Below are 21,104 nucleotides of genomic sequence, written 5' to 3'. Positions count from 1 at the left end.
CGCCACACGGCGCATGTGCACGCCGTCATATCACAGGCACTTCGATATAAAGTTGTTTTTGACGAAAATGAAAACGTGTCAGTTTGTCACTTTCACGAGGTTTGAGTAATAACATGGCCGACTACTTAAGACACGGCCTCGGATCTAGGTTGTGCCTTTAGATTTAGAGAAAATGAACAAATATGGAAGAACATTTCACTTCTCTTATTGACTTCTCAAACCCAGGACTGGTCTGTTTCGCAAGCGTTCCCGGATGTCTCGCGATGTTGCGTCTATGGGTTTAGAAACTCAGGGGTTTAGCTTCGGAATCAATAGCTATTTCTAGTTGTTTTATCAAAGTTAGCTGGCTAACTCATTGATAGTATACACCTCTGTAAAACAGATAAATGACAAAATAAATGGATATATAGATCAGGCCCACTGGATTCTCTATGACCCCGGGTGCGAGCGTATTAATGGGCGTAATCAAGATAACCAATAGTAAGGGGGTGGGCGAGTCGTCTGAGTGGGTTAGACGTCTCAGGTAAATAGACAGCTAGCTTGTCTTTTACACCCCAGACTTTTTTCTGTCATCAACCGTGACTGCAAGCTAGGGTGCACAGAAAACAAACAAAAAACACGATCTGAGGGGGAACTCCGTCATCTCACAGTACCCAGCTAGCTAATTACGTTGATTGAAGAAGATAGTTATCTGCCAGCAATAGTGACACCCGACACTCCTGCTAACGTCAGACAGCCACAGATAGTTAGCTGGGAGACTTTGAAGCCTATTCAAGCGTGCTAACGTTAGGTTTGAAGCGGTAAGGTAAGTTTGTTTGCATTAACGTTACAAGTCTTAGATAATGTTTTTTTTGAGGGGGGTTGTCACCTTTGCTTATCCCGAGGTAGTTGGTCAATATCCATCCATCAAATCATATTACTGCAATGTCTTTGCGTGCAGCTACAGCTGTTTGATATTAGCTGTCAAACAGTTGCTTAGCTAGCTATTCCAGCTAGCTGATTTGGAGAGTTGGTTAGTGAGGTGGCTGCATCAGGGGTAAAAATGGGTATTGCAGCTGCATCTCTCCAAAATGATGGTGACATTTCAACATTTTAGAATTCTCTACCACCTTTAAACGTTTGGACTCAAGAAAATAGTTACATCGATTCTCTATGTTCTGATACGTCGAACCTGAGAACATTGAGATTGATTTGTTTGCTCTTTCTATCAGTGAAGAACCTTGACTTTGCTGCACCAGGTAAAGTTGCTGGAAGATTCCGTCCCTACAGTTGTGCTTGATTACAATGAGCTGCACTGGGGTCGGACAGTAACGTAAGACACCATGGAGCACTTGAAAGATATGGCTTGAAAAAACATACCTTAATTCAGGGATAAGAAATTAGTTGTACTCTGAATCGTCCAATTATCCCAATTGTTACACTGGGAAGATTGAACAGAAAGATTGAAATGGCAATAAATAATAAATCAAGTGAATGACATGTCCACCTAATGCCGGACAGGACTGATGAATGACTGCTTGTTGGCTGGCAAGCTCGGTGGTAGGTAGGTTGATGTCATGGTACAGTGGACTGCACCCACTGTGATTAGTGACACACTAAAGCCATCCAAGTACCAAAATACATCTTCTTGGAAGATACAAAGTACTCCTTGAAATGAAGTAACATAGTAGTAATCTCTTGGACATGAGAGGCCATATCTTTTATGCTATCTTAAATAAAATCACTTCTAATCACTTTAGGGCCCTCAGCAAAGCTCACCTCCGGCACCTTGACTTGAACTACTCCCCGTATGGGTGCAGGTACAGGGTACTGGTCTTCATACTGTACTGTAGGACTGGGCGATATGACATGTGACGATAGAAAAATGTCTATCGTTTCATATTGTGCTCTCGTTTATTTCTTTGTGTCGCAAATCACACTCTTTATGGCAATATTTTTTTGTCAATTGGACATCGCTTTGCATTCTTCCACATGTGCCGTGTGGAAGGAAATCTGCAACACAAACAAACACGGAAGAGAGTGAACGTGACACGGAGACACTGAGCTCGTACCTAAAACAGGGGCAACTTCGGTTGCATGGACGTGGTTTGGATATGAAAAGTCTGACACGGACCAGAAAACTGTCTCCTGCAAAATATGCCGCAGGCTGGTCCCGACAACCGGCTCAAACACCACAAACCTCTTTTACCACCTACGCAAGAATCATGTAAAACAGTATGGTCTACGGATGAGACTCAGAAAGTACAGTCGAGTGCTCAAAACAACCCCCCCCAAACTCAGACATTGCAAGAGGCTTTTGCCCGCGGCACACCATATGGCAAAGCATCACGAAGATGGAAGGAGATAATAGCTGCCATTACAACTTACATCTGCAAAGGCATGGCCCCAATTTACACGGTCGAGAAATGAGGGTTTCGTGAGTTGGCGCTAACATTTGACCCAAGGTACCAAATGCAAACTGATGTGTGACACGTATTAATGCCAAAATAACATGCAAAACGGCCAAGCCCCCAAATAAATAAATATATATAGCTAAAAAAAATGTAGGCCTATATTTTGTTTGCAACTATAGTTGAAAGTGTTTTCTATTTACATTTGTAGATTTTATACATTCATATTTTGTTACATGCTTAATTGAAAATTTCCACAGGTTCTAGATAAAATAAATAATCAAATATGAGAAAATACCTTTATTTGTTGAGTGTAATTCAAAATTTAATGTAAAGGCCTATTTCTTATGTGGTATTTTATATAAACTCTCTATTCATTGAATTTACAGAAGGTGTGCTATATCGTGATCAGGATATGAAATGGCCTATATCGGTATATGAGATTTTGTCCATATCGCCCAGCCCTACTGTACTGTATAGCAATGTTAGGAATGTAACTGTGAATTAATTTACTGTTGTACAGTTTAAGTCGGAAGTTTAGAAACACCTCAGCCAAATACATTTAAACTCAGTTCTTCACAATTCCTGACATTTAATCTGAGTAAAAAATCCCTTAGGTCAGTTAGGATCACCACTTTATTTTAGGAATGTGAAATGTCAGAATAATAGTAGAGAGAATAAAAACATGATGCTGCCACCCCAATGCTTCACAGTTGGGATGTTGTTCTTCAGCTTGCAAGCATCCCCCTTTTTCCTCCAAACATAACAATGGTCATTATGGCCAAATAGTTCTATTTTTTTGTTTCATCAGACCAGAGGACATTTCTCCAAAAAGTACGATCTTTCTCCCCATGTCCAGTTGCATACCGTGGTCTGGCTTTTTTCTGGCGGTTTTGGAGCAGTGGCTTCTTCCTTGCTTAGCAGCCTTTCAGGTTATGTGGATATAGGACTCGTTTTACTGTGGATATAGATACTTTTTTACCTGGTTCCTCCAGCATCTTCACAAGGTCATTTGCTGCTGTTCTGGGATTGATTTGCATTTTTCACATCAATGTACGTTCATCTCTAGGAGACAGAATGCGTCTTCTTCCTGAGCGGTATGATGGTTGCGTTGTCCCATGGTGTTTATACTTGCTTACTATTGTTTGTACAGATGAACGTGGTACCGTCAAGCGTTTGGAAATTGCTCCCAAGGATGAACCAGACTTGTGGAGGTCTACAATTTTCCCATGATGTCAAGCAAAGAGGCACTGAGTTTGAAAGTAGGCCTTGAAATACATCCACATGTACACCTCCAATTGACTAAAATTATGTCAATTAGCCAGAAGCTTCTAAAGCCATGACATCATTTTCTGGAATTTCCCAAGCTATTTAAAAGGCACAGTTAACTTAGTGTATGTAAACATCTGACCCACTGGAATTGGGATACAGTGAAATAATCTGTCTGTAAACAATTGTTGGAAAAAAACTTTTTTAATTTAAAAAAATGACGTTGCGTTTTGAAACTTTTTTTTCTGGATCACACAGTTTTCATAGATGTATATTTTGGGTATATATGGACGATTTAATCGAAAAAAAGACCCAATAGTGATGTTTATGGGACATACAGGAGTGCCAACAAAGAAGCTCGTCAAAGGTAATGAATGTTTTATATTTTATTTCTGCGTTTTGTGTAGCGCCGGCTACGCTAATTATTTTGTTTAGGTCCCTTTCAGGTATTTCGAGGTGTTGCATGCTATCAGATAATAGCTTCTCATGCTTTCGCCGAAAAGCATTTAAAAAATCTGCCTTGTTGGCTAGATTCACAACGAGTGTAGCTTTAATTCAGTACCCTGCATGTGTGTTTTAATGAACGTTTGAGTTTTAGCGAGTGCTATTAGCATTTGGCGTGGCGCATTTGCACTTCCTGATGGCTGGGTGGGACGCAGACGTCTCAGGTGGCGCTAAGAGGTTTGTTAACAAGAAATTTGTGGAGTGGTTGAAAAACAAACTAGTTTTAATGACTCCAACCTAAGTGTATGTAAACTTCCGACTTCAACTGTGTGTGTGTGTGTGTATATATATGTGTATATATAATTTTTTTTTTTGACAACTGCAAACTTCAAGGATTTGGTTTTATGGAAATCTGTGACATCATCGGTCTCCCCCCTTGCTTGAGGAACAATAGAGAACAAAAGAGGAAAGGCCCAATCCCTTTTATTCTATATCATTACATACCGGGACCACCTATTGAGATGGTCCTTTTGTGAAATAAATTGGGTGTTTTAAATTTGGCGAAAAGGAGATTGGAGTGCCACTTCAAGGCATTCTGCCTTATCAAATCAAAGTTATTTGTCACGTGCGCCGAATACAACACTACAATACTTAAAGTTTAATGCTTTCTTACAGGCTCTAACCAATAGTGCGGAGGGGAAAAAACTGTTGGTAAGTGAAATAAATAAATAAAACCACAGTAAAAAGACATTTGAAAAAAGAGTAGCAAGGCTATATACAGACACCGGTTTGTCAGGCTTATTGAGGTAGTATGTACATTTCGATATGGGTAAAGTGACTATGCATGTATGATGAACAGAGTAGCAGTAGCGTAAAAAGTGGAGTGGGCGGGTGGTGGGACACAATGCCGATAGCCTGGTTAGCCAATGTGCGGCAGCACTGATTCGTCGGGACAATTTGGGTAGTATGTACATGAATGTATAGTTAGTGATTATGCATATAAGATAAACAGAGAGTAGCAGCAGCGTAAAAGGGGTTGGGGGGAGGCACCCAATGCAAATAGTCCGGGTAACCATTTGGTCTTATGGCTTGGGGGTAAAAACTGTTGAGAAGCCTTTTTGTCCTAGACTTGGCACTCCGGTACCGCTTGCCATGCGGTAGTACAGTCTATGACTGGGGTGGCTGAGGTCTTTGACCATTTTTAGGGCATTCCTCTGACACCGCCTGTTGTAGAGGTCCTGGATGGTAGGCAGCTTTGCTCCAGTGATGTACTGGGCCGTACGCACTACCCTCTGATGTGCCTTGCAGTCGGAGGCCGAACAATTACCGTACCAGGCAGTGATGCAACCGGTCAGGATGCTCTCGATGTTGCAGCTGTAGTACCTTCTGCCTTATCCCAAGGGTTCTCAGCCATAAGCACCACTTACCGTTGGGACCATGTGAACTACAATCCCAACACACTGTTTTAACGCTTAGAAACTTCAATCATCGCTTGCGATTACGGTTTTCGAAAGTTCCATATGTTATCTTTCATATCAGCGGAGAAAATCTTTCAAATAACAAGGATACTCTTCTTGTAGTAGATTTGCACAGACCCATACGGCTGTGTGCTTCCAGCCGACGAACTACACTTCCTCCCCAGTTACGCTTACGCACAGGTCTTCGAGCACACTAGGTGGCTAATTTGCACGGGTGGTCACTTCTGTTTTCGATAAACAAGCACTAACATGGGGTAAGGCTGTGTGGGATCCTCATTTTATTATTTCTTGCTGAAATGAAGAAAAAAAAAGTTCCTTATGTTAACAATATTGTACTGCAATCGATGTGTTAATGTTCAGACAGTGTCGGTGCTTTTAACAACTCCCCTGGCCAGAAAATGAATAGACACTAAAGGTAGTGTCTAATACTTAGCAAGGCCGTCACTAGCTTCTATACCCAGAAAGTCTTAAACCCCACCCATTTCTACATTTTCTCTTCTTAAAATGTGATTTGAACCGTTCAGCACAAGTTTAGCAGTGTGGTTAACTTTACATTAAGACCTAAAACACAATTTTTTGTAGTGATTTTTGACTTTGTGGCTGTGGAATCTGACTTTGTGGATATTAGAAGCCAGTAGAAGACTCCTGTTGACTCGTTCTCATATAGGCCTAGCAGTGTTCTTCAATCACTGGGATCCAATGAAGTGTCCAGTGCCTGGTTTCCCGATAACACTGGGTCTTAGGGTTATGAGTTTTTTAAACGATGCATATTTTTTAAACCTTGCTTGTTTGTATCAATTGCAAAGACATTTGTAACTTTATTTGTAGTCAACTTTGTTGTGAGGTTATCGGCAGTCAGAGACAATCTCATGGTTTATCCATGTTTAGTGCAGATGTTACGTGTATATAAAGTGACATGGGAGGGCAAAAAAGCAACATGTGATATGAGTAATGTAAGATATGTAAACATTATTAAGGTGGCATTGTTTAAAGTGACTAGTGATCCATTTATTAAAGTGTCCAGTGATTGGGTCTCAATGTGGGTAGCAGCCTTTCTGAGCTGGTGATTGCTGTTTTGCAGTCTGATAGCTGTTTCTCGGTCCCAGCTTTGATGCACCTGTGGTGACCTCGCTTTCTGGATGTGGCGGCAGGTAGCCTAGTGGTTAGAACGTTGGACTAGTAACCAAAAGATTGTAAGATGAAATCCCCGAGCTGACAAGGTAAAACAATCTGTCGTTCTGCCCTTGAACAAGGCAGTTAACCCACTGTTCCTAGGCCATCATTGAAAATAAGAATTTGTTTTTAACTGACTTGTCTAGTTAAATAAATGTACAAAATAAATAGCGGTGTGAACAGGCAGTGGCTCGGGTGGTCACACCGCTATCATCCAGAAGGCGTGGTCAGTACAGGTGCATCAAAGCTGGGACCGAGAGATTGAGAAACGGCTTCAGATACCGTGTCAAATATAGACTTCCCGCAGCACTCTTCTCAGTAAGTCAGAGGTCATTCTTATCTGTTTAATGGTTGTCTACAACATAAACTCCTTGCACTACAATTGTAATTTATATAACTCACCAAGTTTCCACAAGAAAAAAAGTTGTTGAGTGATTGTCAAGAGCATGTCGGATCTGGAGTAATCTGTGCCAGATGAGTTGATAAAGTTTGAGGCTTTGTGTTTCTTCAATAGCGCTTCCATACCTGTATGTTTATACCTGTATGGCGGGGGTTTAGCCAACAACTTTGTCTTGTTACTATTGCACTCTGGTTACAATCAGTACTTTCAACAAAAGTATCTCTTGGGTACTGCATTCCAGAATGTTTAGGATTTAGCCTAGTCTTGATGTAATAAAACAATTTTTGTGAAGATAAAAATGAACAGGCTACAACTTCGTTGTTTTGTTAGTGGGCTATAGGCCTAGTAATGGATGCCACATCACTTTGTTGAACTGGGTTGGTGTTTATATGCATGTTAAATCTGGTTTTTTAAGACAATTGCCTGAACATCTTCAGTCATGTTGACTCCCCACTCTCGTATTTCTGTTCTGTTGTGGAGTGGAGAAGACCAACACAGAGAAATGTAGGCACGTTTTATTGAAAATGTAAACCACCTTGTTCTGCCTGTTGTAGCCTGTTTTCATAGTTGTCAGCAGACTGACCTTGTTGAACTATTTCTCTATTAGTGTCTTCTTTCCAGATGAGAAATGGCCTAGTTGTCACAATGTTGACTACTCTAACTGGCCCCTTGTCCAACCCTTGACTGTACACGTTTGACTCCAATGAGGTAATACTACATCATTTTAAATGCATTTTAATTAGGTTTGACAAACCGACCTTTTTAGTTCTCTCTCTGTGTGGTATTAATAACTCATTGGTGAGTCAACCTTGTCTGGAAAGAAGACACTGTAGGTGAGAATGGAGAGACTGTTCAACAAGGTCAGTCTGCTGACGGGTGCTCCTTTTGGTGCCAGACTTTCTCTCCAGAGCCCTCGTTAAGCCATAAAGCAAACGCACCCTGTCAGCTTGAATCCAGAACACATTGAAATACATTTGCAGCCTATTCTTGCCGGGGAAAAAACTGCGCAGGAATGGTTGACAGGTGACATTAGTTGTAGGCAAAAATGTGCAAGGCTGTATTACAGTAGGCTGCCCTTTACCATGTTGCACAAGTGAGTGGACAAGGTGAATGTCATCAAGAATATAGTCTTTCATTTGGCCCACAGACTTTATTTAGTATCACAAGTGCTGAGCTTGTTATGACTGTCATTGATCAATCTTTAGCTCCTGTTAAAACATTTGCTGTTTAGACCTGGCGTTTGGTGTTTGTATGGACTGTTATGATCCAGGACCCGGCCTTCAGATAGTGATGGAATTTAGGCTTAACGAGGGTTTTAACGATGCAATTTTCTCACAACGGCTGAAGATGTAACATTAGTTTCCAAAGGCAACAGCCGAAGATGTAACATGTTTCCCAAAACACTACGCAGAGAGAACGGTCACTAAGTGTATCGCCGGAGCATGTCGATACTGATAGGATCGAAAGAAAGGAGGTGCTGCTCTCAGATCAGCTTTCTCCGTTCAAATCTTACCGCTTAACATGAATTATTTCACAATACTGACGATGGATCCGCTCCTAAAGGGAGATTACCACCTTATGGCTGCAAATATTGAGGCAGCTTATTATACTGAGCAAAGATATAAATGTAAAGTGTTGGTCTTCATGAGCTGAAACGAAAGATCTCAGACAAAATGCTTTTCTCTCATTTTCTGCACACATTTGTTTACATCCCTGTTAGTGAGCATTTCTCCTTTTGCCAAGACTATTCACCTGCGTGATCATCTGAGACCAGCCACCTGAACAGCTGATGAAACTGTGGGTTTGCATAACCATAGACTTTCTTATACAAACTGTCTGAAACCGTCTCAGGGAAGCTCATCTGCTTGCTCGTCGTCCTCACCAGCGTCTTGACCTGACTGCAGTTCTGTGTCGTAACTGACTTCAGTGGGCAAATGCTCACTTCGATGACCACTGGCATGCTGGTGAAGTGTGCTCTTCACGGATGAATTCCGGTTTAAACTGTACCAGTCATATGGCAGATGGTTTGCTGATGTCAACGCAGTGCCCCGTGGTAAGAGTTGGAGTTATTACACTCCGCTATGGGCAGTCATAAACTACAGACCCTTTGTCGTGTCATTTATCTGCCGCCATCACCTCACGTTTCAGCATCATCACCCCCCCCCATGTCGCAAGGATCTGTACACAATTCCTGGAAGCTGAAAATGTCCCAGTTCCATGTCCTCTGTAGTCACCAGATATGTCACCCATTTGAGCATGTTTGTTTGGGATGCTCTGGATCAACTTGTATGACAGCGTCTTCCATTTCCTGCCAGTATCCAGCAACTTCACACAGCCATTGAAGAGGAGTGGGACAACATTCAACATGCCACAATCAACAGCCTGATCGACTCTATGCGAAGGAGATGTCGTGCTGCTTGAGGCAAAAGGTGGTCACCGGATACTGACTGGTTTTCTGATCCACGTCCCCTACGTTTTAATTTATTTTGTAATAAATGTTTTTTAAAAGGTGTCTGTGACCAGCCAATGTATATCTGTATTCCCAGTCATGTGAACTCCATAGACTAGGGCCTAATTTATTTCAATTTCCTAATATGAACTGCAACTTTTTATATTGTTTTAGTTTTGTTCAGTCTACAATGCCGACCCAATAAAAATTCATAAAATCACAGATTTTTGGCACATCATTGTGCACGTTTTAGGCTACACATTTAAATACAGTATATTGAGTGAAATTAGACGACGGTAGCCTGCAAGTAGCAAAACAGAACTCTATTGTTTGAACATGAAATGTAACTTTTAAAATCGGTTTGAAATTGGCCTATAGCCTACGGTTTATATTTGAATCCCGCCATCTCGGTGTTCATTTGAAGCATATTTTATACGTCGCTTGATTATCAATTGCAAAGACATTGGCAACTTTTGTGTTTTGTCTTCAACTTTTGTTCAGAAGTAATCGTCGGTCACAGAGATGGCTAAATCATGTGATTATCTGTTTAGCAGAAAATCTTCAGTGTATAAAGTGACGCGTGGTGGGCAAAAAAGGATCTGACGCACTTAAGCTGTTCTGAGTAGTTTAATATGGATGAGGTTGGGAAACAGCCCAGAGATTTAACGATGCTCCTACGAAGGTTCTAACGTTTAACTTAAGCCTTAAGATGCGTTTCGGGAAACCGGGCCCTGTTGTATCGACCCTGATCAACCTCTTAGTGTTGATCAGTTGGCATGTTCATGGGAATACTTACGCAGATTTGATATATCCTTGAATTGGATCTGTAGAACTGCTGGTCGGACCATGTAGTCTGAACTCTGTTACTGCTACTGGAGTTCAATGCCGCTTCTGTGTCAGAGGACCAGTCTACATGATGGTTACAACAACAGGCCAACAGTTTTTGGATACTCCGAAGGGTTTTGATTGATTTGTGAGCTAGGGTCGTGCGTTAGCACAGTTGGACCATTCGACAATTTTATATTTAACTTTTTAAGTTCAAGTTCAAACCTGTTCATTTCCCCTTGGCCTTTTTCTTAAGGAATAAGCTATTGCCACATTGAGCTTCTAACTACATGCTAACCAATTTCTTAGGCAAATTTTCTCTGGCTATTGCAGTCTTCCCGTGAATAATGTGAATAATGTTGACTGTTTCTCCTCTCCAGAGGTCTGTGGTCAGTGTTATAAATGTATGCTGTCTCTGTCCACTCCCCACTACTCTCCTTACTGTTACTTGCACTCCTTCCAAGGCAATTCTGTCTTTTGGTGTCTTGTGCCGATTATTTTTAATCACTGTACTTTCCCGATGCCAGTGGAATGTAAACAGCTGACTAAACTGTAGAAATGGCAATCTACTATTCCCAAATTCTTTCCATGGTAAAGGAAGCGTTAGCTATAAATCGCTCACGATTTAGATAGTCCTGTCTGCGTCTTTTAATGCAACATTTGTTTGCTTTACAGCCATAGGCGATCTCTTGACATTTTTAGTGTCTTAAGTTAGACTACATACTACTTTGTATATAGGTCAGGACCTGTGTGGGCTGTCAGTTGTTTACTCGTTCCTTCCTGTTCCGTCCTCGGCCTGTGTAGATGCTGCTGCAGGTTGGAGTCATGCGTTCGGCCCTGGGGCTGCTGGCTGTCAGGAGGGCATGCTACCTGTCCCGTTCCAACCACACCTCCCCTCGTACTCTGGAGTACAAGCCCATCAAAAAGGTTATGGTGGCCAACAGAGGTACAGTAACCATTCTGTAGACACTGAAATGTCAGCCAAAGTCTTAGAGTTTCCTCTCACCACATAATTCAATCCCCAGCTGACTAATTCAACCGCTTGTAGGTGAGATTGCTATCCGTGTGTTTCGGGCCTGCACTGAGCTGGGGATCCGGACGGTGGCTGTCTACTCTGAACAGGACACAGGCCAGATGCACAGGCAGAAGGCAGATGAGGCTTACCTCATAGGGAAGGGCCTGCCGCCCGTGGCTGCCTACCTGGACATCCCTGACATAATCAAAGTGGCAAAGGTCTGAGATTTTAATATGCGTCTTTTCATACTTTTCTGAACCAATTGTCACTACGTTTTAAGATCACACCTTTACGCTGTCTTGCCACAACTTTGTCGTATCATATATTTTATTGTCAGGAGAATGATGTGGATGCCATCCACCCTGGGTACGGCTTCCTGTCTGAGCGATCAGACTTTGCCCAGGCGTGTGCCGATGCTGGGGTACGCTTCATTGGCCCTTCCCCTGAAGTGGTGCGCAAGATGGGAGACAAAGTGGAGGCTCGAGCCATCGCTATCCGTGCAGGTAGGCTGGACACACTGCCATTCTCAGGACTGTCTGATGGAGTTTTTTTAGGTTTTAAATCTGCAGCATCCTCAAACACAGTCTTGCTGACATTGCGTACAGTTAAGTAAAAGTTTATTTACACTCAGCTAACCTCATGTTGTTTGATTTTTTTTCTTTTCTTCCAGGGGTCCCAGTGGTACCAGGGACAGACGGCCCCGTCACTTGCCTGTCGGAGGCCCAGGAGTTTTCCAACACCTATGGCTTTCCCATCATCTTTAAGGCTGCCTACGGCGGTGGGGGCAGGGGCATGAGGGTGGTCAAAGAGTACGAGGTGAGTAGAGATATCTGCGAGTAAGTAGCGGCTCCAATCTGAGTGTTTTTGTCTTTGTGCTGTTTGACTTGCTGATCCCCCGTCGGTCGACGTGTGTAGGAGCTGGAGGAGAACTATCAGCGTGCGTACTCTGAGGCCCTGGCTGCGTTTGGGAACGGTGCTCTGTTCGTGGAGAAGTTCGTTGAGAGACCCAGACACATTGAAGTGCAGATCCTGGGTGAGTTTGTTCGCTCAACTGTTTTTGGGGGACATTATGATTCTGTATTTTATTAGGATTCCCACTAGCTACTACTAAAGCAGCAGCTGCTCTTCCTAAGGCCCACACAAAACATGACATAATACAGAACATTCATGGACAAGAACAGCGCAAGGACAGAACTGCATACGTTTAGAGAAAGAATACATGCTTGAATACAGGTATGCCTTAGTTTAACATGCGTCAAGCATTCATTATAACGGCTGTGCTGCAGCCATTCATTTTCCCATATTGCGATCCTTTACTCCTGTCACAATTGCTTTGTCCTGAGCAGGTCCTGCCATCCTAATCTCACAGCACCAGTTGTTCTGTAAACACCAGAGAGAATCTCACATCAGGAACCATCCGTGTCCTTGATTCTTCCTTTTTGATGTCAGTGCTATGCATAATCACGTGATTCATGAATGCTTCTGAATGCAAGTGGAACACACGGAAATGGAAATGCAATAATCATGTTGAGTTTCACTCCTGCTCATTTTCCCTGGTGTGGACAGAGCCTCATTGTATGGAGCTGCAACAAAGTTTCAGCCCAGTTATGTTCCCCTGATGTGAATGCAGCAACCTTGACCCGGATGGATTTGCACCGCGCTCAGCCAAATCCCCCTGAAGTGAATAAAGCTGCGTTGTCATCTACAGTTACCGCCGTCAATTGGTTTCTTGGGGTAACATGTAATCTCTTGAATCATATGGAGTTGTGCCACAGTTTCACTCCCGCTAGGTTCCATTACACGAATGCAGCAAATTTGAATCGTGTGGAGTTTCCTCCTGCTAAAGGTTCAACTTAATGGTTTCCACCTCAGCAACTTGTTTTACATTTCCATTTTTATTCCCCAGCAGCATCCAACAATATACAGGGCTTTCAGAAAGTATTCAGACCCCTTGACTTTTTCCACATTTTGTCTTATTCTAAAATGGATTAAATACCCCATAATGACGACGCAAAAAAAGGTTTTAAAAAAATGTTTGCAAATGTATGAAATATTACATTTACATTAATATTCAGACCCTTTACTCAGTACATTGTTGAAGAACCTTTGGCAGTGATTACATCCTCGAGTCTTCTTGGGTATGACACTACAAGCTTGGCACACCTGTATTTGGGGAGTTTCTCCCCTTCTCTGCAGATCCTCTCAAGCTCTGTCAGGTTGGACTGGGAGCGTCTCTGCACAGTCATTTAAGTTTCTCCAGAGATGTTTAGGTCCGGCCTCTGGCTAGGCCACTCAAGGACATTCAGAGACCTGTCCCTGAAGCCACTCCTGTGTTGTCTTTGCTTTGTGCTTAGGGTCGTTCTGTTGGAAGGTGAACCTTCGCTCCAGTCCTGAGCAGGTTTTCTGACTAGTCTCCCAGTCCCTGCCGCTAAAAAACATCCCCACAGCATGATGCTGTCACAACCATGCTTTACCATAGGGATGGTGCCAGGTTTCTCCAGACATGACACTTGGCATTCAGGCCAAGGAGTTCAATCTTGGTTTCATCAGACCAGAGAAACTGGTTTCTCATGTTCTGTGAGTCCTTTTAGGTGCATTTTGGCAAACTCCAAGCAGAGTGGTTTCCGTCTGGCCACTACCATAACAATTCCTTTGACCTGGCTTGGTTTTTGCTCTGACATGCACTGTCAGCTGTGGGACCTTTTATATAGACAGGTGTGTGCCTTTTTCAAAATCATGTCCAATCAATTCAATTTACCACAGGTGGATTCCAATCAAGTTGTAGAAACATCTCAAGGATGATCAATGGAAACAGGATGCACCTGAGCTCAATTTCGAGTCTCATAGCAAAGGGTCTGAATACTTATCTAAATAAGTTCTGTTTTTTTATTAATACATTTGTCAAAATTTCTAAACATGTTTTTGTTTGTCATAATGGGGTGTTATGTGTAGATTGAGGGGGGGGGGTGTGTATGGTTTTTATCCATTTTAGAATAAGGCTGTAACAACAAAATGTGGGAAAAGGGAATGGGTCTGTATACTTTCCGAATGCTCTGTGTGTGTGTGTGTGTACGTGCGCACACACACACCAGTAAATTTACTTTGATCTTACTGGCCTAAATAACTTGTAGACCTACTGTCATTCCCATCTCTCCCAGGTGACAAGTATGGTAATATTATCCACCTGTATGAGAGGGACTGCTCTATCCAGAGGAGGCACCAGAAGGTGGTAGAGATGGCCCCGGCTGTACAACTGGACCCACACCTCCGGGACAGACTCACAGCTGACTCTGTCAACCTGGCGAGACAGGTACAAGATGCAACACGCCCACACACTTTGATGCATTCTTTTAATAGGTAGTGTCTAGCTGAAACTTCTTCTATTCCATTAGGCAGGCTTCTTTTTTTAATTAAAAATTAATTTTTAGAATGTTTTGAATTTTGTTACTACTGCCTTTTTGAAATGGCAGAGCTGTGTGTATTTGCAGTTTTGAATGGCATATAAGACCATTGTTATCTGAAAGTAATGTGGTTTTACTTTGCAACAACACGTCTAACACTATTGGGCATGACTAATTACAGTTGAGAAACTCTGAACTTGTATATTATTTTTATTCAAACATACAGTGGGGAGAACAAGTATTTGATACACTGCCGATTTAGCAGGTTTTCCTACTTACAAAGCATGTAGAGGTCTGTAATGTTTATCATAGGTACACTTTAACTGTGAGAGACGGAATCTAAAACAAAAATATAGAAAATCACATTGTATGATTTTAAGTAATTAGCATTTTATTGCATGACATAAGTATTTGATCACCTACCAACCAGTAAGAATGCCAGCTCTCACAGACCTGTTAGTTTTTCTTTAAGAATCTCTCCTGTTCTCCACTCATTACCTGTATTAACTGCACCTGTTTGAACTCGTTACCTGTATAAAAGACACCTGTCCCCACACTCAATCAAACAGACTCCAACCTCTCCACAATGGCCAAGACCAGAGGGCTGTGTAAGGACATCGGGGATGAAACTGTAGACCTGCACAAGGCTGGGATGGGCTACAGGACAATAGGCAAGCAGCTTGGTGAGAAGGCAACAACTGTTGGCTCAGTTATTAGAAAATGGAAGAAGTTCAAGATGACGGTCAAACACCCTCTGTCTGGGGCTCCATGCAATATCTCACCTCATGGGGCATCAATGATTATGAGGAAGGTGAGGGATCAGCCCAGAACTACACAGCAGGACCTGGTCAATGATCTGAAGAGAGCTGGGATCACAGTCTCAAAGAAAACCATTAGTAACACACTACGCCGTCATGGATTAAAATCCTGCAAGCCAGCCCATTTCCAGGCCCGTCTGAAGTTTGCCAATGACCATCTGGATGATCCAGAGGAGGAATGGGAGAAGGTCATGTGGTCCGATGAGACAAAAATAGAGCTTTTCGGTCTAAACCCCTACTCGCCGTGTTTGGAGGAAGAAGGATGAGTACAACCCAACAACACCATCCCAACTGTGAAGCATGGAGGTGGAAACATCATTCTTTGGGGATGCTTTTCTGCAAAGGGGACAGGACGACTGCATCGTATTGAGGGGAGGATGGATGGGGCCATGTATCACGAGATCTTGGCCAACAACCTCCTTCCCTCAGTAAGAACATTGAAGATGGGTCGTGGCTGGGTCTTCCAGCATGACAATGATCCGAAACACACAGCCAAGGCAACTAAGGTGTGGCTCTGTAAGAAGCATCTCAAGGTCCTGGAGTGGCCTAGCCAGTCTCCAGACCTGAACCCAGTATAAAATCTTTGGAGGGTGCTAAAAATCCGTATTGCCCAGTGACAGCCCCGAAACCTAAAGGATCTGGAGAAGGTCTGTATGGAGGAGTGGGCCAAAATCCCTGCTGCAGTGTGTGCAAACCTGGTCAAGAACTACAGGAAACGTATGATCTCTGTAATTGCAAACAAAGGTTTCTGTACCAAATATTAAGTTCTGCTTTTCTGATCTATCAAATACTTATGTCATGCAATAAATTGCAAATTAATTACTTAAAAATCATACAATGTGATTTTCTGGATTTTTGTTTTAGATTCCTCCTCTCACGGTTGAAGTGTACCTGTGATAAAAATTACAGACCTCTACATGCTTTGTAAGTAGGACAACCTGCAAAATCGTCAGTGTATCAAATACTTGTTCTCCCCACTGCTGCTCATAGGGAAACATTACCTCTACCTCATCCCCGTCTTTATCCCACCGGCTGTTGGGCCGATTTAGGTTTGAACAAAAATGTTTGTTCTTTTGTTTGTTTTTTAGAAGAAATTAAATAAAGCCAGGGTCTTCAAAGCACAATGCGTTTGAAGTCACTTATAAGAAACTCTGAGCCTTACCAAATAGGTTTTCTCATTGTTGTTGTCAGAGGTCCAGTGGAGAAATGTGGGAGAAGGATGGAAAAACCTTAAGGAAAATATTGCAGTGTAAGAACAGGATTTAGAGAGACGAGAGGGAGCCGTTTAGATAAAGAAAGGTGTTTAAAGCAGTGGGAATTTCACCTGCAGGTTACCAATAGGTACACTAGATGGCAGCATTTATCAACATAGCCTCGAAGGGACGCCATGAGCGAGCTTGTGGGACTCCCACACTCAGAATATGCAGTTGCATAATTTCCTGATTGCAATCAAGCTGGCTTTTTTTTGTTTGTTATTGTGAGGTGGAAGCAATTACTTTGACATGAGAACAATTACTAGTGACTGTCTCCCGCTGATTCCCCATCCTGTGTGTGATAAGCTTATTAGGCGTTGTGTACACAGTAGCTGGTGTGCCTGTTATGTGTACCCTTGAGCTAGCTGTCCTGCTCGTGCTAATCTCTGCCTTGTGTACTGCTTTGTTTACGGTCTGTTTGATGGGGGTGTTAAGTTTGGTACGTGTTTTGAGATCTCTTTAATGTGCTTTGTTGCCTGCAATTTGGGAACCGCCACTGTTGAGCGCGTTAGTCTCTGTGTAAGGGGAAGGAAGGAGTGTGAGGGGAAGGAGAAATTGGGTGTGAGTGAGGGACAGAATTCATCTCCATCTGTTCAATCATATGGCAGTGAGGAATGAAGGGCTGAGATGATGAGAACATTTTGGTTTCTACTTTTAGAAAGCTGCTCTCCTAACAAAAACAACCCTGCCAGTGGTGGTTCACTGTCAGTCTGCTCCCAGACGAGCACAAGCGTTTTTGCCGCACCTGCGATAACATCTGCTAAATATGTGTATGCAACCAATAACATTTTGATTTGATTGGACATCAGATGCGTTTTTGTCCTTTTCGTATAGGTTTTATGGGTTGGCGTCTCGCGTTTCGTGTCAAAGTGATTTAACGTTTTTAACATCTTATTTTTATGCAGATTAGTGTGCTGGAGGATATATTATCTTCTCTCTAAAAGACGAACAGTACATTTTAAAGTCCAATGTTTGTCCTCCTATGTTTATCTATGGATCCTACATCTGTCAAGTCGATGACCTCTCCTGCTGTATTTGAGGAGGATAATGTTCACCCTAAAGGTGTCTGTCTATTTTGAGATGCTGTTGCCAGTATCGTTTCCTTAATTTCTTTTCATTGAACTAAGCTGTTTGGTGCAGTATTTGTTTTTGAATGGAAAAAATGGTGAATGAAGATTAGTCGTCTCTCGTCGAATGACAACGGACCTTATTTAAGAATCCTTACTGTTGACCATAACCGTCAAAAGGGGCGTAGACTTCGGTGTGCCCGAACAGCCGAAAAAACCCTGGTCGAAATCCCAAACTAACAAAAACGTCACAATGTGGTCAAAATATATGCGCAAACTCTTCCGAACTGTTTCTTCTGGGAAGCATGCGGCCGCCTTTTATACTTTCACTAAATATCACCTTACTAATTATCAACTTCCCCAGACTCCCAAGTCTTTCATGAGAGGAAATCAGTTCCGAGAGAGAAATTGGCCAATTTTTATCCATTAACATTTAAAGCATTACCCAATTTTAATCATCTGCAGTTATTTTAGGAAACGGCAAAGAACTACTTGATTAAAAGAGGCTGGGCCAGCCTTTTATCTCCGGAGTAAGCAGTGTACCAAAATATCTGAGTGAAGCATGCTTTAAGTAGACTTGGTAAGGATTTGAGTTGGGAGAGAATTATCACTACAATACTAAAATAAAAAAGGATGACTTTATATTACAATATTGATACCCACATGTGTCGGTGTGGTTCTAGTTCTCTCTTGTACATTAAATACAGAGACTTATCAGTTCATAGTGGTTATACAGATGTAGGCCTGTTACAGCCGCACCCCTTTAATGGATGACATCAGCAGGTTTTATGTTCTACTTTATTCCTTTTTGGTTTTGCCTTTTGCTGCAATCGTAAGATGACTCTCAGCATATTTTGATAAATTGGTGGACAAAAGTACTTTTACTCCAACCCCAAAAATGGGTGTCTCTCTTGTTGTGATGTTTGTTTAGTCCTATATTTTGAATCCCAGCCCCCCCATCCCAGCAGGAAGTATTTAGTCTTTTTCCTAGGCTTTCATTGTAGATAAGAATTTGTTCTTAACTGCCTTGCCTAGTTAAATAAGGTTCAATAAATGAAATCAGTGATGGAGATCTCTGGTCAAGGGAAGCTAGCACAGGGAGTTTTGAAAAGGTCGCCAAGTATAACGAGAATAGCTGCTAGAGAAATAAACCGTTGGTGCGAATACTATTTTATGTCTGTGGTTTCCATGGTGACAGATGCTTTACCCCAAAACCTCTTACAGGTCAGCTAGGGGGGGGTTCACAGCTTCCCTACTTCTTTGCTCGTCTTGACAACATGCTCCTTGAATTTCATATTTTGCTTCAGCTCCCCCCCCATACACACGCTCTATACAAACAGGCCTGTGTTTTTCTTCTCAACTCGTATGTTACACACAGCAGATTGCTTAAGTTTCTGGATTATAGTGGTTGCGGGTACAGTACCTATCCTTGGTGACGGCAGCAGTGTTTCACTCTGCTGGCGTGTGCCTCAGCCCCTCTCCGACTCCCTCCATCTTGCCGCCTCTACACCTCTGTGGAATGCCATCTGTTTCCCTCCCGTTCTAATCAAACCTCTCTATCCACATGCCAGTCTCTGTAGTGATGCTGTACTGTTTAACTCCCAATACCCTGTGGTTTTCGGCAACACCTGCTTCTCCATACCTTTTCCTTATGTTTGCTGTAACAGTAGGCAGTAGATATGGGGCCGCTTAAGTATACAAAGCCCATTATGAAATGCAGCCTGTTCTATGCAAATTTCTGAAATGCACAGGATATATATTGTTTTACAGTGGAATATGGTCGCCAGCATGTCTCCCGCTAACAGGGTGTTTTAATTGGACTGAAATTACTATGACTATTTCCTGTGGCACTCTTAACACTTATTTCTAGACATTGTTGTAATGCTTACAGTGCTTGTCCCTTTTTGTCTGTTTGTGTGGTCTATGCAGTGTGTGATATAAGCTGTCTAGTTGTGAGCCTGCACCTTGACATGGGATACTGTCTGAATGGATGAAAGGGGTGCCTGCCCTGGTTGGCAGAGATGAGGTTTTTTGGAGCGCGGGATGAATTACAAAGATAAATTGGATCAGATTTCAGTGAATTTTGGCCGTCGCAATCTTAAGCCCCCGCAGCGATGTGGAGGGAGAAATGGTCTGATAAATGATTTCCTGGTGCCTCCGTGCCTGAGCTGTAGTAGGGCTGTCATTCTTACAGACAGCACGGACGTTCATAACTATAATCACAGCCTGGGATATCACCCGCTATCTTCCTTTTGTAGCTATTAGCTGTCAGTCTTGTCGCTTCCCCATTTTAGAAGATTTAGTTGTGTTCTGTAAGATATTCAGATCTACAATTTGGGTTTGTGAGTGGTTAATTCGTTATGCATCTTTTTATCAAGATCATTTAAACTTTTTGAAGCCCAGAACTTGTAATCTCTTCAAATAGAATTCAGAATATGAGAATGTGCCTTCTACAAATAACTGACTTTGTATAGGGCTGCCTATGGAGGAAATCTGACAGTACACACTATATAGGACTATAGTGGGTTTTCCGAGTGGCGCAGCGGTCTAAGGCACTCCATCTCAGTGCAAGAGGCGTCACTACAGACCCTGGGTTGATCCCGGGATGCATCACAACAGGCCATGATCGGGAGTCCCATAGGTCGGCGCGCAATTGGCCCAGTGTCGTCCATGTTCAGGGAGGGTTTGGCCAGGGTAGGCTGTTATTGTAAAATAAGCATTTGTTCTGACTTTCCTAGTTAAAGGTTCATTTAAAAAAAGTCATGGAATGTGAGCAATAAAGCTCTTAAGAAAAATGGAGTACTTGAAATACCCTCCTTGTATAACTGTGCCTTTATTAACTGTGACATTCTTGATGTCCTCAAGTAAGTTTGAAGTAGCCTATTGTAGGTTTAAAGTAGCCTAGTAAAGGTATGTATCTAATTGGATCTGTCTGTGTGTACAGGTGGGCTATGAGAACGCTGGCACGGTGGAGTTCCTGGTGGATAAACATGGAAGGCACTACTTCATCGAGGTCAACTCCCGCCTGCAGGTGGAGCACACCGTTACCGAGCAGATCACGGAGTGAGTCACAGCCGTTACCGGGCAGATCACGGAGTCAGTCTTACAGCCGTTACCGGGCA

General features: G+C 42.5%; 1 protein-coding gene across 2 annotated transcripts in view; it reads left to right on the top strand.

Annotated features, from left to right (window-relative positions):
• The first annotated feature begins 271 nt into the window (after positions 1-271).
• The window catches only part of LOC124007758 (pyruvate carboxylase, mitochondrial-like), a 92,876-nt gene continuing 72,043 nt past the window's right edge, over positions 272-21,104 (top strand). The window contains exons 1-8 of one of the 2 annotated variants that reach the window (XM_046318500.1): positions 272-800; positions 11,233-11,374; positions 11,477-11,661; positions 11,781-11,946; positions 12,114-12,259; positions 12,359-12,476; positions 14,602-14,753; positions 20,927-21,045. In XM_046318500.1, coding sequence (XP_046174456.1) covers positions 11,233-11,374; positions 11,477-11,661; positions 11,781-11,946; positions 12,114-12,259; positions 12,359-12,476; positions 14,602-14,753; positions 20,927-21,045 — 1,028 coding nt within the window. In that variant the 5' untranslated portion in view covers positions 272-800. Of the gene's footprint in view, positions 806-11,232; positions 11,375-11,476; positions 11,662-11,780; positions 11,947-12,113; positions 12,260-12,358; positions 12,477-14,601; positions 14,754-20,926; positions 21,046-21,104 lie in introns of both variants that reach the window. The other variant, XM_046318496.1, reaches the window with a different exon arrangement.

This window comes from Oncorhynchus gorbuscha, linkage group LG02 (assembly GCF_021184085.1).
Source record: "Oncorhynchus gorbuscha isolate QuinsamMale2020 ecotype Even-year linkage group LG02, OgorEven_v1.0, whole genome shotgun sequence".
In the NCBI taxonomy this organism is placed as follows: domain Eukaryota; kingdom Metazoa; phylum Chordata; class Actinopteri; order Salmoniformes; family Salmonidae; genus Oncorhynchus; species Oncorhynchus gorbuscha.
Note: the sequence above shows the minus strand (reverse complement) of the source record. Positions and strands in the feature narration are given on the sequence as shown.